This window comes from Bos mutus, chromosome 1 (assembly GCF_027580195.1).
Source record: "Bos mutus isolate GX-2022 chromosome 1, NWIPB_WYAK_1.1, whole genome shotgun sequence".
Lineage (NCBI taxonomy): Eukaryota > Metazoa > Chordata > Mammalia > Artiodactyla > Bovidae > Bos > Bos mutus.
In genome coordinates this window covers 71,172,769-71,188,503 of record NC_091617.1, presented here as the reverse complement: position 1 = coordinate 71,188,503, position 15,735 = coordinate 71,172,769, and the positions used below count along the sequence as shown (strand labels likewise).

Sequence of the window (15,735 nt, the reverse complement as noted above, 5' to 3'; positions counted from 1 at the left end):
TATATACTTCAGTAGTTAACAGGAAAAATAATAGGATGTGCTATTTAGTATTTTTCAAAACACTATTTGAAAAAACACCAGAGGTGGATGGGTGATAGCTGAAGCAAGATTGGTGAAATGTTGATGACTATTGGCACTGATGATGGGTATGTGGGGGTCATTTATTTATGGGCACACGGGGGGTTGCTACTGTCTCTATTTTGCTGTTTAATTCCCACTTCTTTTGCTTTCTCTTCTGAAATTTTTGTTGTTTTACCCCATGATGCCCCCATGCTACCCTCTGAATTCCTCCCATTTTCTCGGATTCAATGACCCCTGATACTTGCTTCTTAGTTTCCTTATCCTTTCCCAAACATCTCAAGTCCACCCATCTATTGACTTACTCAGTAATTGATTCACACAAGAATTGTGAGCCTATGTTTGGGCAAGACACTGTAAAAGGTGCAAAATGTAGTCACGTTTGTCGTTTTAGATGCTATTAGACAGCCGTTAAGAGCTATTAACACAGTCATGACTTTTCTTGAACTATGAGGTAAGAACTAGACAATCAGCTTAACACTCTGGGAAGAACTATAGAAGTCAATAGAACAGTCTTATGGACTCTATGGGAGAAGGAGAGGGTGGGAAGATTTGGGAGAATGGCATTGAAACATGTAAAATATCATGTATGAAACGAGATGCCAGTCCAGGTTCGATGCACGATACTGGATGCTTGGGGCTAGTGCACTGGGAGGACCCAGAGGGATGGTATTGGGAGGGAGGAGGGAGGAGGGTTCAGGATGGGGAACACATGTATACCTGTGGCGGATTCATTTTGATATTTGGCAAAACTAATACAATTATGTAAAGTTTAAAAATAAAATAAAATTAAAAAAAAAAAAAGAAGTCAAGCCAGGCGCCCTTCACTGGGGTGGGCAGTGACATAAGGCACAGGAAGCAGCAGAAGGCTGAGATGTGGGAAGAGGCTCTTCTTTAATACCTACAGCTTCCTTCCTACCTCTTTGTCTAGTGAGTTTCAGCCTTTAGGAATTTTGAATTGCAAGCTACCTTTTGAGGTCATATTTATTTAGTAAAATGAAAATGATACATATTAAGCTTCTTGTAATTTTTATAACCTTTAATATAAAGCAGTGAAGAGTCTCAAACGCTCCAGGAAATGAGTATTTTATATTTGTGCTGAAAACGCAAAAATCTAATCAAATGGCTTCATTTTCTATTCATTTCCCAAACATTAATGGATTACAAATTTTGTGCAAGATAAGAATAATCACAGGGTGATCATTTTGAGGCTGTTTTGATTTTAAGAGTTAAAATGTAAAAAAAAAAAAAAACCAATCAGGAGCAAACTCCAGGTGCTTCCTGACTCCTTGAAGCTGGAACGCCCCAGTGTGTGACTGTACCACCTCATAAGTGCCTGTGTCTGGCAGGGGTTGAGATCTTCTCAGAGCTTCCCCAGCTCCCGCCACACGTCTCTGCCTTTGCACCCCTCAGCTTGGATTAAAATCCATATCTCTACTTGTCAGTCTCCCTCGCTAGTCTGTGAGCTTCTGTGGGAGAAAATGGATTCTATTTCTCAATGCCTGGAATGCTCTTGAGTCCCAGTAAATATCAGCTGAATAAAAGACAAAAAAAATTATTTTCTTAAAAATTCCCATAGCTTCTCCCTCACAGACTCTCTTCATTGCACAGACTTAAGATGGTCCCATTCTTCACGTGGTTCTGAAGACCTCCTGAGAGCAAATGTTTCCAGGAAACTGCCTGTCAGAGACTCAAAACTTCCATAGGATTCCCCCCACTAAGGACTGCCTATTGCAGGATGGGGGCACCTGGATTCGGGTCACTTGGAATGTGCCTTTGCCATCAGCTTTCTCTTTCTAGAAACAGGATTGTTACCTTTAAACTGTTCAGGGCTTCATTTTTTTTTTCAACATCACTGCTTAAGGATTTCCAAACTTAGGCTTCTCATTAAAACCCCACAATAATTAGTCCAGTTTAGAATCTACTGTGAGCACAGCAGGTCAGCAGCAAGTTTATTATCAGACTCGCAAGGTAACAGAATGGTGCATGGCTAAATGTCTGGGCCAGCTTGCCTTGGGTTCTTCTCCATTAGCTTCTGCTGCCACGTTTCCCTTCTGGTAGGTTTGTAATAGGTTGCTCTGGTGGTTTGGTTTGTCTTTATGAGGGTTGGTATAGGGGAAAAGCAAAGCAAGAGAAGGAACATGGAGTGAATGCAGCTCCCTTTAGAGCCTGGTTACATGGACTCGGGACAGTTCACCTGATCTGTGATCGTCATTTTCTCAACTTCAATGTTATTAGAGGTCAGGATATCTTTGAGATAGGTCACTGTTTCTGGAGGGAGATAAGGGTTTCTTCCCAAGATCCAAACATGATCCATGTGAAAAAGCCAGATGATTGTGGTACAGGAGTACACGAGGGCGTAGTTCTCATAGTCGGTGGCCAGGACCCAGTACGGAGCTGACGGCATGACTGAGAACCAGAGGAAGACAGTATTAGGAGGGACCAGGGCAAGAGAAACCTTCATCTCCAGGGTCCTGGAAGCCAGGCTCTGGGATTCTAGTTCTTCTACATCAGTGGGTCTTCATTCTGGCTTCATGTGGGAATCATATGGGACCTCTGAAAAACACCAGGCGCATCTCTCCCCACCCCAACTCCCAAAGGCCGAACTGGAGCTTGTTGGTACTTTGGAAAGCTTCCCAGTAATTCCAATGTGCAGCCAGAGTTCAGAGCCACCATTCTGGATCCCCATTCCCTGACTGCAGGTTGGTACCTGGAAGCCCGTAATATCTGGAAGTTTGGGCCGGATCCCCTGGACTGACAGGTGCACTGAGCACAAGTGCCTATGGAGCCATTACTCAGTAAGTGCAGTTAGGAATGCACAGTCAGGGGCCCCAGGCTTTCCAGGTTTGTACCATCCAGCTTCCTCTATAATTCACCTACAGGAGGAGGTAGAGGCTAATGTTGGTTTGCTTGTTTTTCTTCTTGTGTGAACTTTGAAAACCCCACTATTCTTAAGAATATGGTAAATCAGGTGATGGCTGTTGTTTAGTCACTCGGTCATGTCTGACTCTTTGTGACCCTATGGACTGTAGCCCATCAGGCTCCTCTGTCCATGTGATTTCTCAAGCAAGAATACTGGAGTGAGTTGCCATTTCCTGCTCCAAAGGATCTTCCAAAGCCAAGGGTCGAACCCGCATCTCCTTCATCTCCTGCATTAGCAGGTGAGTTTTTCACCACTGAGCTGCTGGGGAAGCCCAAATAAGGTGGTAACAGGTTACAAATTCTTCCTAATGGGCCTATAGAGATTCACTGATTGACATCTGAGTAGTGTTGAAAGTTCAGTATTAAAAGGGTCTTTAAGAAGACAGATGGAGGGTTTACTTTTCCATTTGAATCCAGAAATTTCCTTTGTGAACTTGACCTTCACAGCCAAGCCAAGTGCGTGGCTCAATGGCACTGGCTCCATTGTGTCAGCTCCATCTTAGGCCTGCACTCCTAGCCCTCCCCTTTTTCGCCCTACTGAGCTTTAGCTTACTCACAAGGAAAGCACCCAAGCCAAATAAGTTCCCTACAGTCTTTATCTCACACAAAAACTGAAAGAATGTCTTTTGCTGACACAGGTGGTTAATGGTCATGAGACCCCTGGGGTGAGGGCGGGAGGAGGCAAATCCCTCAGTTTCCGTCAGTGTGGACATGCTTCCTTTAGTAGTCAGATTCTATTTTTAGCTGTGGCCCCATTAAGCATCCCTGTCCCCCTTTTGGCAGAACGCAGTGCAGCTGGGAATGCCTCTGATGGTCGTCTACATGATTCTGTCTGGATGTAAGTTACCCATAATAAACATAACCGTTCTTTATGGAGTTGCCTGCTTTCCTTTCCAGTCTCAAAGTTCCTTTTAAATTCAGAGGATATTATTCAATAACTCCACCTCCCAACACCAAGGAAAACCCACTGTCCAACTGGAAGGGGAACCAAATGAAACCCCCAAAATTTGGATAGAAAGTGGCAAACAGAGCCAGGACTCCAACTTACCTTCACTCTTACCAGCTCTTGCTTTTAAACTTTCTCACATGTTAGTCGTTTTTCTAATAACTACTAATTTTGCAGTTATTAGTTCCCTCTGGGAAAGAAGACTGGCTTGAGTCTCCTAATACTCATGCCCAACAGGCTTCAATCTGTGCTTCCTCCATTGACATACTTCCTGTAGTTTTATAATAAATCACCTGGCTGCTTGTCAGTATCCACACTGACATGTAAGCTTCACAGGGACATTGACCAGCTCTGTCTTGCTCATCTTTGCATCTCCAGGGCCTAGCCCAGCATACGGCAGGTAGGAGGTGTTCCACAGGTAATTATGCATTGAATCAGTATAGGTGACACTCAGATGTGACAGGACTGCTCCGACCCAGGGCTCTAGCCTTCAGTTTGTCGAGCTCCTGTCCCTGACGCCTCCTGAGAGAAGTGTATACTTACACCAGAAAAACTTAACTGCCAGCTTGGCAGGCTCTGTGATGTTCTCCGGGGTGGCTTCACCTTCAATTTGATTCACAGTTCCATCAGCTCTGCAGTGAGTAAAAAACAGAACAAAAAAACCTGAACCAGTTAAAAGCCACAAATCAATGAAAGGCAAGATTTGTGACACCAACAATCATGGTGGCCAACAGTGCAATTTCTGGGTAGGAGATTCTTGACGGTAGGCTGGGTCCTGGGTCTATTCCCTCCCCTTTGCCTTATTACTGTCTCTGGACTGAGCAGAGAAAGACAGTTTTGGAGTAATAAGGATCAACAATTGCAATGGCCAAGGACTGGATGATATGTGAGACCCTGGCACTTCAACCCTTTTTTTCAGAGTATATGTAGTGGCCTGCAAGGCTGTTTCTTGCTCCTGGACTCCAAAGCATGACGGAGGAAAAAGGGAAAATTTACAAACAAATGAATCAACCTCACACAAAAAGAATATTCATTTCTTTAAAAATGACAAGGGTCCAAAGGAAAACATAAAGGCTGACTAGATCACTAAAAATCATGCAAAACATGAAGTCTGGAGATCTGCAAAGTTTTCCCCCTCTTTGGGCCTCAGTGATATCAGGAGCTCTGAAACGAGTCTGATTTTTCTTTATTCAAGACTCTTCCGGTATTGTTTTGGTTTATGCGGGGTCAGAGAATCAGCCACTGTGTTGCGGCTCACAGGAAGCTTAATGGGTAATATAATGGCCGTGGGAAGTCTTTCTGAGCCTGTGTGACTACCAGTCTGACTGGTACTTGTTTTCTTGGAGTTGAACACACTTCTTAGACAACTTAGGAAGCAGGAATGGCAACCCTTCATGTCCAGCTTCTTTCATTTGTCTTCTGGTTTCTTCTCCATTTCACTTCTCCCTGGTTTTAATTTACTTTAAAACTTTTTAATTTATTTTTTAATTTTTATTTTTTGGCTATTTCTGCTTTATTGACTATGCCAAAGCCTTTGACTGTGTGTATCACAATAAACTGTGGAAGATTCTGAAAGAGATGGGAATACCAGACCACCTGACCTGCCTCTTGAGAAACCTGTACGCAGGTCAGGAAGCAACAGTTAGAACTGGACATGGAACAACAGACTGGTTCCAAATAGGAAAAGGAGTACGTCAAGGCTGTATATTGTCACACTGCTTATTTAACTTATATGCAGAGTACATCATGAGAAATGCTGGGCTGGATGAAGCTCAAGCTGGAATCCAGATTGCCAGAAGAAATATCAATAACCTCAGATATGTAGATGACACTTCCCTTATAGCAGAAAGTGAAGAGGAACTAAAAAGCCTCTTGATGAAAGTGAAAGAGAAGAGTGAAAAAGTTGGCTTAAAACTCAACATTCAGAAAACTAAGATCATGGCATCTGGTCCCTTCACTTCTTGGGAAATAAATGGGGAAACAGTGGAAACAGTTTCAGACTTTATTTTTTTGGGCTCCAAAATCACTGCAGGTGGTGATTGCAGCCATGAAATTAAAAGACGCTTACTCCTTGGAAGAAAAGTTATGACCAACCTAGATAGCATATTAAAAAGCAGAGACATTACTTTGCCAACAAAGGTCCGTCTAGTCAAGGCTATGGTTTTTCCTGTGGTCATGTATGGATGTGAGAGTTGGACTGTGAAGAAAGCTGAGCGCTGAAGAACTGATGCTTTTGACCTGTGGTGTTGGAGAAGACTCTTGAGAGTCCCTTGGACTGCAAGGAGGTCCAACCAGTCCATCCTAAAGGAGATCAGTCCTGGGTGTTCATTGGAAGGACTGATGTTGAAGTTGAAACTCCAATACTTTGGCCACCTCATGCAAAGAGTTGACTCATTGGAAAAGACTCTGATGCTGGGAAGGATTGGGGGCAGGAGGAGAAGGGGACAACAGAGGATGAGATGGCTGGATGGCATCACTGACTCAACGGACATGAGTTTGAGTGAACTCCGGGAGTTGGTGATGGACAGGGAGGCCTGGCATGCTGTGATTCATGGGGGTCTCAAAGAGTCGGACACGACTGAGCAACTGAACTGAACTGAACTGAACTGTGGCATCTTAGTTCCCTGACCAGGGATCAAACCCTCACCTCCTGCATTGGAAGTGTGGAGTCTTAACCACTGGACCACCAGGGTCGTCCTTTCTCCTGGGTTTTGAATCTCCTGAATCTCAGCTTTGTCACTTACAAGCTCTGTGACTCTTGGGCAAATTACTTTACCTCTCTGTATCTCAGTTTCTTCATCCATAAGAATGGATTTAATAATAGTACCTACCTCAGGTTGCTGTGGGGATTAAATGAATAGCAATGCTCATTTACATATACATAAATACATGCACTTGTACTCACACATATATATATGCATACAGAAGAGTGCCTTGCACATAGGAAATGCTTAATTAATATTAGTTATCATTGTTTATTGTTACTCTCATGTTTGTTGATGGTGGGTGGATAGCAGTTCTTACTGGGTTTCTTTTTAAGTTTATATTTGCTTTTAAAATATGAATTTTGGGATCAGTGAAGAAGCCCTCAATGATAGAAAAGTATATCTCTGTAGACTCTCCTGTTCACAAAACCTAGAATGTGACTATGTATGCATTTCATTCTTGCTTAATAAGAAAAGGAGTTTTCTAACAGTTAAAACTGTCTGAAGATGGAATAAACTGTCATGGACATTGATGAGCTCCCAGTTTCTGGAAGGATTCAAGCTAAGCTAGATGCTCTCAATCAGCAGGTGGTATAGAAAGGGCTTCTCTTTTGGTACTGGAGATCAGACAAGAGAGTCCCTGCTGTCTTTTGCTTCCAGAAGGTCTATTTTGGAGTGAGAGCAAGAAATCTTGCAGTTTGTGTTACCATTAAGTCCCCAGGGTCTTTCACAGGCTCTGGGACACAATAAGTTGCTCAGCAAGTAGCCATGGAAATGAATGTGTGACTTGTCCCTACCATCCTGCCTGCCAAAAGCTGTCCTTTCAGGACCTGTTGTGAGCAGGCAACCAAGACCCAGCGATGTCCCCATCCTCTCACACTAGAAGGCAAGGGCACCAGTCATCCCAGGACAAGTCTGCAGGGCTGCCTCCAGGATGTACAATGCCTTTGAAACCACAACCACTCACCTCAGCTCCTTGTTTATCACTTTAACGTTTCCATTTTCCTTTAGTGAGTAGTTGGCTTGGATGCAACTTCCTTTCTCAAAGCTCACTGGGATCTTCTCAATTTCATACCATTTTCCAAGATACTGCAGAGACAACGACAGGCAGAGAAAACCCTGCGGCTCTCTGGGGACCTGAAAACTCTTCCCCATTGCTGTCTTTCAGAGCAGAGCCCTTTCTTGGGGAAGCCAGGCAAAATGGGCTGCATTGTTCCCAGAAGCCACTGAGCAAGATATTGATTCCAATGGGAATAAGTGAATCGGATGTGTGGGCATTGGTTGAATGCCACCGTCCATTCCTAAAGTGCTCTTATTTAGCTATGTTCTTGATGTCCCCTTCAGTCAAAACCTACGTGAAATTCTAAACTCTGTAAAAGGAAGGGATTGGTTTAGATGATGTAAGATGTCATCTCAAATATTTTATGATTTTACAAGGCATCTTTGAATTGTGTGCAAAGTCAGATATGTTTACTGTGGGGAACTGGGACTCCAGAATCGACTCAATTCTCCTCATAAGATCCCACACGAGGAGTTGGTCACAGAGGCTTTTGGCATGAGATCAGGATTTAGAAGACCTATATCATTCTTCCCCTGGGGGCTTGCTCTCAGACCGTAACTTCAGTGCAGAATCAGCTTTAGAGGAACTGAGCAACCGTGTGGGTGAGAGTGAAGGGAGACAGTCACACCCTGCTTCCACACATTCCCCGGCATAGAGACTGCTTCAGTCTACAACCTTCGTGAGGGCAACTTGGTAATGTCAAGCAAAACTAAAACTACATTTACTCTGGCCCAGCAATCTCATTTCTGGAAAGGTATCCTCCTGAAAATAAGAAATGATGTATGTCTAAGGTCATTCATTGCAGTTCTCTTTGTACTATTAAAAGACAGGAAGTGGCTTGAGTGAGCATTAATAGGATTAACTAAATGATGACACATCCATACAATGGAAAGCTATACACCCTCTTTTAAAACACAACAGGCAATTATCTCCAAGATACACTTAATGGGAAAAGAGCCAGGTGCAAAATAGTGTATATATATTAAGCTACCTTTTATGTAAAACTGGGAGAAAAGGTTATATCGGTTTCCCATTGCTAATGTAACAAATTACCACAAGCTTGAAACATCACAAATTTATGGTCTCATAGTTTTGTACATCTGAAGTCTGACAAGGATCTCACTGGGTTAAAATCAAAGTGCGGCAGGGCTACATTCCTTTCCAGAGGCTCTAGAGGAGAATCTGTCTTCTTTCCAAGTCCTTTCCAAGTCCTAGATGTCGTTTGCATTTCTTGATTTGTGAATCCCTTTCTCCATCTTCAGAGCCAGCAAAAACAGGTCAACTCCTTCTCACACTACATCTCTCTGAGTCTTCTTCCATCATCACACCTCCCTGACCACAGCTGGGAAATGTTCTCTGCTTGTAATGATTAGATTAGACCCATCTGATAATCTAGGATACCCTTGCCATATCAAGCTCCATAACTTTAATCACAACTTCAAAATCCCTTTTTCTATATAGAGAAACATTACTTGCAGATTCTGGGGAATAGGACATGGACAACATTCTTCCTACTGCAATTATATATGTGCTTTTTAATATATATACACATTATCTCTCAAAAGACACCATAAGCTGTTTTTACTGGTTGTCACTGGGGAGAAATGAGGCTGGGTTACCGGGGTGGAAGCGAAAGTTTTCATTGTATCTTCTTTTGCACCTTTAGAATTTTGAACCTGGTGAATATATTTACCTAGTCAAAATATTAATTGAAATGATTTTAGAAATTTAAAAATGTATTACTCAGCAAAACAAAGCAAAATTAAAGAGATGCAATCAGAATTTGAAATGAGAGCATACTGCAAATAGGTGGCAGTATTGCTTCAGTCACCTGGCTCTTTGTTAAAATTACGTTCACATTTATGACATAAATTTTCCTCTCATTTGTTAAAGGACATCTTTCAATTAAAATCACTGAACTGAACATGCATTTAAAGAATAAGCTTAACATGCATTTAAAGAATAAGCATCAAAGAATAAGCTAAAGGTCAATTGGTTTCATAGGCATTCTCCAAAAATATCTCCATTTTATACAGTGCATTTAAAATAGTTCCATTACTGTTAAGGTGACTTTAATGGTCCACAATTTAAAACAAGGAAGCTTAATTTTCCAGAAAGGAAGAAACTCAGAGGTGGAAGATTGCTCTTCATGTCATGTTCCCTCATGATCTCATATTATTTTTGTGAAGGGTCTTCATTTCTCTATCTATATAAGGAGAATGCAATGTTTAGAAATAATTATGAAAAGGAAGAAGTAAAACTATCTCCATTTTCAGATGACAGGGTTTTGTAGATAGAAGATTCTAAGGAATACACACACGCCCCCACGCACAACTATTAGAACTAACAAATGGACTCAGCAAGGTTAAAGGATAAAATAACTAATATCTAGGAAAAAAAGTATTCCTATACTTACAATGACAAATCTACAAATTAATTTAGAAAATTTCCACTTATAATAGCATCAAAAAAAATAAAATTCTTATGAAAATTTAACCAAAGAAGCATAAAACACACTCTGAAAACTACAAAAGACTGCAGAAATAAAGAAGACCTAAATAAATGGAAAGACATCCTATGTTCATGGATAGGAAGACTTAAACTTGCTAAGATGGCAATACTCTTCAAATTGACCATAGACTTAACAGTACAGTCTCTATCAAAATTCCAACTAGCTTCTTTACAGAAATTGACAAACTGATCCTAACATTTATGTTGAAATACAAAGGACTCAGAATAGCCACAAGAACAAAGTTGAAGGACTTATATGTTCTGACTTCAAAACTTACTACAAAGCTGCAGTAATCAAGACTATATAGTGCTGGAATAAGGACAGACATATAAATCAATAGAATAGAATTGTGAGCCCAAAAATAAATTCTTACACATATGGTCAATTGATTTTCAACAATTATATCAAGACTATTCAGTGGGGAAAGACTCATCTTCTCAACAAACAGTCTGGAACAGCTGTATATCCTCATGCCAAAGAAAGAAGTTTCCTTTCTGTATCACCAATGTACAAAATATAACTTAAAATGAATCAAAGACTTATATGTAAGAACTAAAACTATAAATCCCTTAGAAGAAAGTATAGGAGTAAATCTTTATAAACATAGAGTAGGCGACTTTTTTTTTTTTTTAAGATATGCCACCAGAAGCACAAGCAAAAAATGAAAAGATAATTTGGGCTTCATTAATATTGAAAAGTTTTGTGTTCAAAAGACATGAATAAGATGATGAGACAATCCTTACCATATATGAGGGAGTTGATTTTATTGATATCTTTTTAGCACAGGTGACAAGAAGGCCCCTGGGGGAAGTGCTATCCCATCCTGGGTCCTATTTGAGTCACCCATGGGATCCCGCACTCCTGGGAAGCCTAGTTTTGAATCCTACTCTGCATTTACTGGCTGTGTGACCTGAGCAGGTGGCAAGCTCCCTGACGTTCAGCTTCTTCATCTGTAGAGTGAGGATAACACCTCTGCAACATCTGCTGCTGATGCCCTGTGTCCCATTGTCCTCTCAGCCCACCTCTGGGCTCACCTCCATCATGGCAATCTGCTGTTGATGCCCTGTGTCCCATTGTCCTCTCAGCCCACCTTTGGGCTCACCTCCATCATGGCAAGCACTTCCCACACACACTGCCAGCTTCCAACTCAAGCCCCTGGGTCTCCTTCCCTGTGAGAGGCTTGTCCAGTGTCATGGGAGCTCCCACTGCCTGCTTGCACCTATCCATGGGACAAGCTGAGGCACATTCTGTGCATTTCCTCAGAGGACCCCCAGCAGAAGTGAACCCTGTTCACAGAGTAACCTGCTCGTGAGCTCACCCTTTACTGCTTGCCTGCCTCCTCTGTTTCCACACAAGCCCACTCAGGCTTCTTGGGATCATCTCCCAAAACCTCTCTGCTCCCCAGTTCTTGTCTCAAAGTCTGCTTTTGGGAACTCTTTGGAGGCTAAGTACCTACCCCAAGGCTTGCTGTGGTCATTAGAGCAGGAAAAAAAAACCCAAACCTGGTAGGATGCTTATTCAAACAGGAGACAGCAAAACAAGCAGGGATTTATTCTTTTACTACACCTTATTCACGTCGAAATTCTCCTGCACGGGAGGATGGGGGCATTTCCCGAGATGGAAAGCTTGTCCCTCAGCTGCTCCGAAGAGGCCAGCCAGGGCAGGGAGCAGCAGCAGCACTGGCACCATCCTTGAGCTGGGTGGCTGGAGATGGACCTGGAGTGGGGAGAACAAAGCAGCTGCAGGCGTTCGGAGTCTCTGAGGGCACGGAGTCCTTGGAGGAACGTGTCTGGGCTCGTCGGTCTCTGTGTGGGCAGCCTCCTACTCAGCCCCTCTGAGCCCCTCATCCTCCGGGGCCACCTCAGTCATCGGTGTGGCTGTGAGGTCTTCCTCCTCTGTGAGCCTCACTAGAACCTTCTGTGCCTCCATTAGAACACAATCTGCCTGGCATTACAGTTTGTTGGGCTTATTTGGCCAGCTCCCCTGCTGACCCCACACAGCTAATTACATATTTTTCAAGGATGGGCATGATGTTTAATTCTCCCTGGACTCTCCCACAGAACCTCCCAGTGCCAGGCACAGTAGATGCTTGTTGAATGAACAGAAGCCATGTGTGTGTGTGTGTGTGTGTGTGTGCGCGCGTATGTGTGTGTGTGCACTTGTTGAATGAACAGAAAAAATGTGTGTGTGGGGGGGTGGGGTGGGGTGGCAGGGATTGGGAGAGAGTGAAGCCCTCAAGTGAACCATGAGAGAAAAAACGAATCGAAAACAAAACCTGCATTTAGCGCCCTATGAGGTTCATCAAAGAAATGCCTCCCCTGACTCCACCTCCCCACCCTATCCTCCACTTGCTGGCTGTTTACCAGGCCAGGAGTAGGCCTGGGAACCTTGGGGACCCCAGGATCACCTTGACTGGCTTTGAATTCTGGCTCTTCACATACTAAGTATAACTGTGTCCAATGGATGCTTTAATTTCCTTGGCTGTTAAGTGGGAATGATAATCATACCAACCTTGTGAAATTCCGAGGGAATTAAATGAGAAAATATAGACAGCATTTAGAGCAGTATCTGACACAAATGCTCAATAAATGCTATTATGAAATGCAGAAGCAAATTATTGTATTTCCTGAATTTCTCTTCCTTCCTTCCTTTCTTCCTTCCTCCTTCCCTTCCTTTCTTCCTTAATATTCTGTTGAGGCTACTTTTCGTACATGCTATACATTTAAGCAGAGAAGGACCAGTAGCTGATGTGAGCCCAGAGCCCTTGGGTGTGGAAGCTGCTTTGCGGGGGGTGCACAGTGGCCAGGGGTAGGGGCTGCAGCGCTGCTGGTGGGGTTGAAGCCTGGGTTGCTCCCAGCTTCTTTCACTGACTTGCTCTCAGTCTGTTCTCTTCCTTGTGAGTCCTCGCCTGTAGCTGCACGAGAGCTATTTCCAGCTCTTTGCCTTTCTCCCTGTGATGAAGAGGCCTGAATTGAGGCAAGCAAGATGTTCTCAGATTTGAGTTTTTAAAAGAATGTGTCATAACTGGGATAATTATAACCACTTTCTTAAGAATCTCTAAAGCTCCAAATAACCTTTAATAATCAATAGCTCTTCTGGAGGTTTTGTTGCGTGTTTTTCAAAAGAACAGTTACATAATGAGTAAAAGTTGATGTGAGGTTGAGGGGAGGAGGGACGGTCCCTGAGTCCCCGCCTTGAGCACGTCTGCCCCGTGAGGCGGGGAGGGCTACTTTCCTTGGTCTCTGAGGCTCCGTTTCCCATCAGCCCCTGCCACCAGGTAAACAACATCTGTTTTTAACCTTTTCGGGGGTGATGGATTTGCCAAAATCCAGCCTAAACCCACAAAAATTTGCATTCCTTTCCAAGCCCTTCTTAAAACCACTGAAGTTCTACTCTTGGCCCCTAGTCAGCTCCAGGCTCAGTGCCCTGCCCAGGAGTTCTAAGCTCAAGGATGGCCACACATTATGCACATTCGCCACGGCCCCCAAACTGGGCAGAAACTTAGAGGTCATTTATCCACCCTCTCCCCTCAGATGTACCGATGGGGAAGCTAAGGCCCAGAGGGGCAGAAGGCCGGGGCTCAGGCCCCGTCTCCAGCTCTCCATTCTGCCACAGCCCTGAACTTTGCTGCCTTCTGTGACCACCTTCAGTGCTTCAGTAAACACCTGCCTCTAATACCTGATGAATCTCATTTTACCACATGACAGTTTGACCAAAAGTCAGCTCCTGACAAATATCTTGTTACAAAATGTTCTGTAGTGAGCTGAAATGTGTTCTTCAGCTCTGCAGGATTTCAGAGCATAATTATCCCTGCCTGCATCTCTTCCAAAGATGCCTCTTTATTGCAGTAGTTTTTGTCCTATGACTAAACTTCTTGTGAGAGAAAGAGTTGATAATATCCATCATTTTTTCCCAGTGCCCCTTGCATTCTAATTCATGCAACACTTGTTGAGCAATTTCTGAGGGTAAATCACATTATTAACCTGTATCTATGAACTCGGATATGTATGACTTACTTTTGCATCTTCTTCTAACACTAATGGGAAGATGTTCCTAACGAAGAGACTTCAAATACTTTTTAAAAATAGATATAATTTAAATATTATATTAACTGAATATTAAATAATTAGAAAAGAATTCTACTAAGGTTATGGTGCATCCACCCTGGGACAGAATTGACTCTGTGTATTACTACTTACACTCCTCGAGCTTCTCCAGGGAGAAGCCCTGGTTTCAGAATTTTACATGGACCTGAGTCTCTACAACACCCAGTCTGGAAGAGTCCTGCACTAACATTCTCCATGTACTCAGTGAGGTTACTTCCTGGTAAGCTGTGAAGCCAGAACTTAGACTAGGTTTCCTAAGAGTCTACACACCTGCACGATAGTGTGGACCTGGCATCTGGTCTCGAGGAGCTTCAGAATATTAGGGGTGAGACTTTTAGATTTCACCTGACAAAATAAAATACATTTCCACAAGTATATGGGTCTTAAAAACCATTTTGCTATTGAATCTAATAAGAAAACATATCGCCTGAAGAAAATTTTTCAGGAGATAAAAAGCTTTGCATTTTCTGTTAATATTATTTAATTATTTAATAATTAATTCTATCAATACTAAATGAATTTTCAATTCACACAGCACATTCCAACTCACTTTTTGGTCAGTTTTACTGAAATGCACACTGGGTAACCCCCTGAGAATTCATCTAGTACAGTATTGATGCAGGAATAATTCCTCATTGTCCAATAATGGTATCAAGGGGGTTGCCTGATGCAAGCAGAAGACTTTGAGGTGAGTCTTCTCAGGGTGACACCCCAGCTCTGGCATTTGTTGGTGGTCTTACTTTAGGCCTGTTGCTTAGGATATCTGAACTTCAGTTTCCTCATTCGAAAAACGACACTAAAAATATCCCCCTTGTAAGGTCGTTTATGGAAAAATGAAACCAAGTCTGCAAAGCAACTGGCCAAAGGCCCTCAATCATGTTAGTTATTATTTTTAGCTGAAATGAGAATTTAAACCACAGTACATACCTTTTTTATCGAGGTGAAAGCAGTTTCCACACGCAAAATCATCCACTCTGAGATGCCCTGTCTTGGTGACTGACTTCTCCCAAGCTATTTTATAAGCTTCCTCAGGTCACTGATGTTTAATTTTAAGGCATGCCCCGCCCCCTAAGTTCAGGAAGGCTGGTCTAAAAGCTTTGCTCTGTATGAAACACAAAGATGGGATGTTATGTTCATCTCCCTCCCCCAATTTCTTTCACAGCTGCTCTCTGAAGAAGAAACAAGGAGATATTGTTCATGTGTGTGTGTGAGAGAGAGGGAAAGACAGTGTATTTCATTCAAAACATCCTTTTTGCTGTGTGGATTTTCTAATTTAATTTTCTCACTCAGAATGCACTTTTAAGTTCCAGTAAGAAGAGTTACGACATGTGCTCAAACATCTGTTATTTATTTTTCATTTTTTGTGTAAATGAAAAAACAACAAACCCCGTTTCCCGAAAATAGAG

At 42.7% G+C, this 15,735-nt stretch overlaps 1 protein-coding gene across 1 annotated transcript; it reads right to left on the bottom strand.

The window, feature by feature from the left end:
- Nucleotides 1–2,003: 2,003 nt before the first annotated feature.
- On the bottom strand, nucleotides 2,004–15,413 carry APOD (apolipoprotein D). Its single transcript, XM_005897836.3, has 5 exons — nucleotides 15,257–15,413; nucleotides 11,790–11,939; nucleotides 7,619–7,740; nucleotides 4,490–4,578; nucleotides 2,004–2,487 (listed from the first exon to the last, which is right to left on the bottom strand). The coding sequence occupies exons 1-5, from the start codon at nucleotides 15,296–15,298 to the stop codon at nucleotides 2,252–2,254; spliced, it is 639 nt and encodes a 212-aa protein (XP_005897898.1). The 5' UTR covers nucleotides 15,299–15,413; the 3' UTR covers nucleotides 2,004–2,251.
- Between the last annotated feature and the right edge of the window lie 322 nt (nucleotides 15,414–15,735).

What these genes read in the sequence shown, in the direction of transcription:
- APOD (XM_005897836.3), bottom strand. Translation starts at nt 15,298, where the DNA reads ATGATTTTGCGTGTGGAAACTGCTTTCACCTCGATAAAAAAG. An exon ending in GTGATAAACAAGGAGCTGAG is followed by an intron (nt 4,579 to 7,618) that starts GTGAGTGGTTGT and finishes TACTCACTGCAG; the next exon opens with AGCTGATGGAACTGTGAATC. An exon ending in GGCAGTTAAGTTTTTCTGGT is followed by an intron (nt 2,488 to 4,489) that starts GTAAGTATACAC and finishes TCTGGTTCTCAG; the next exon opens with TCATGCCGTCAGCTCCGTAC.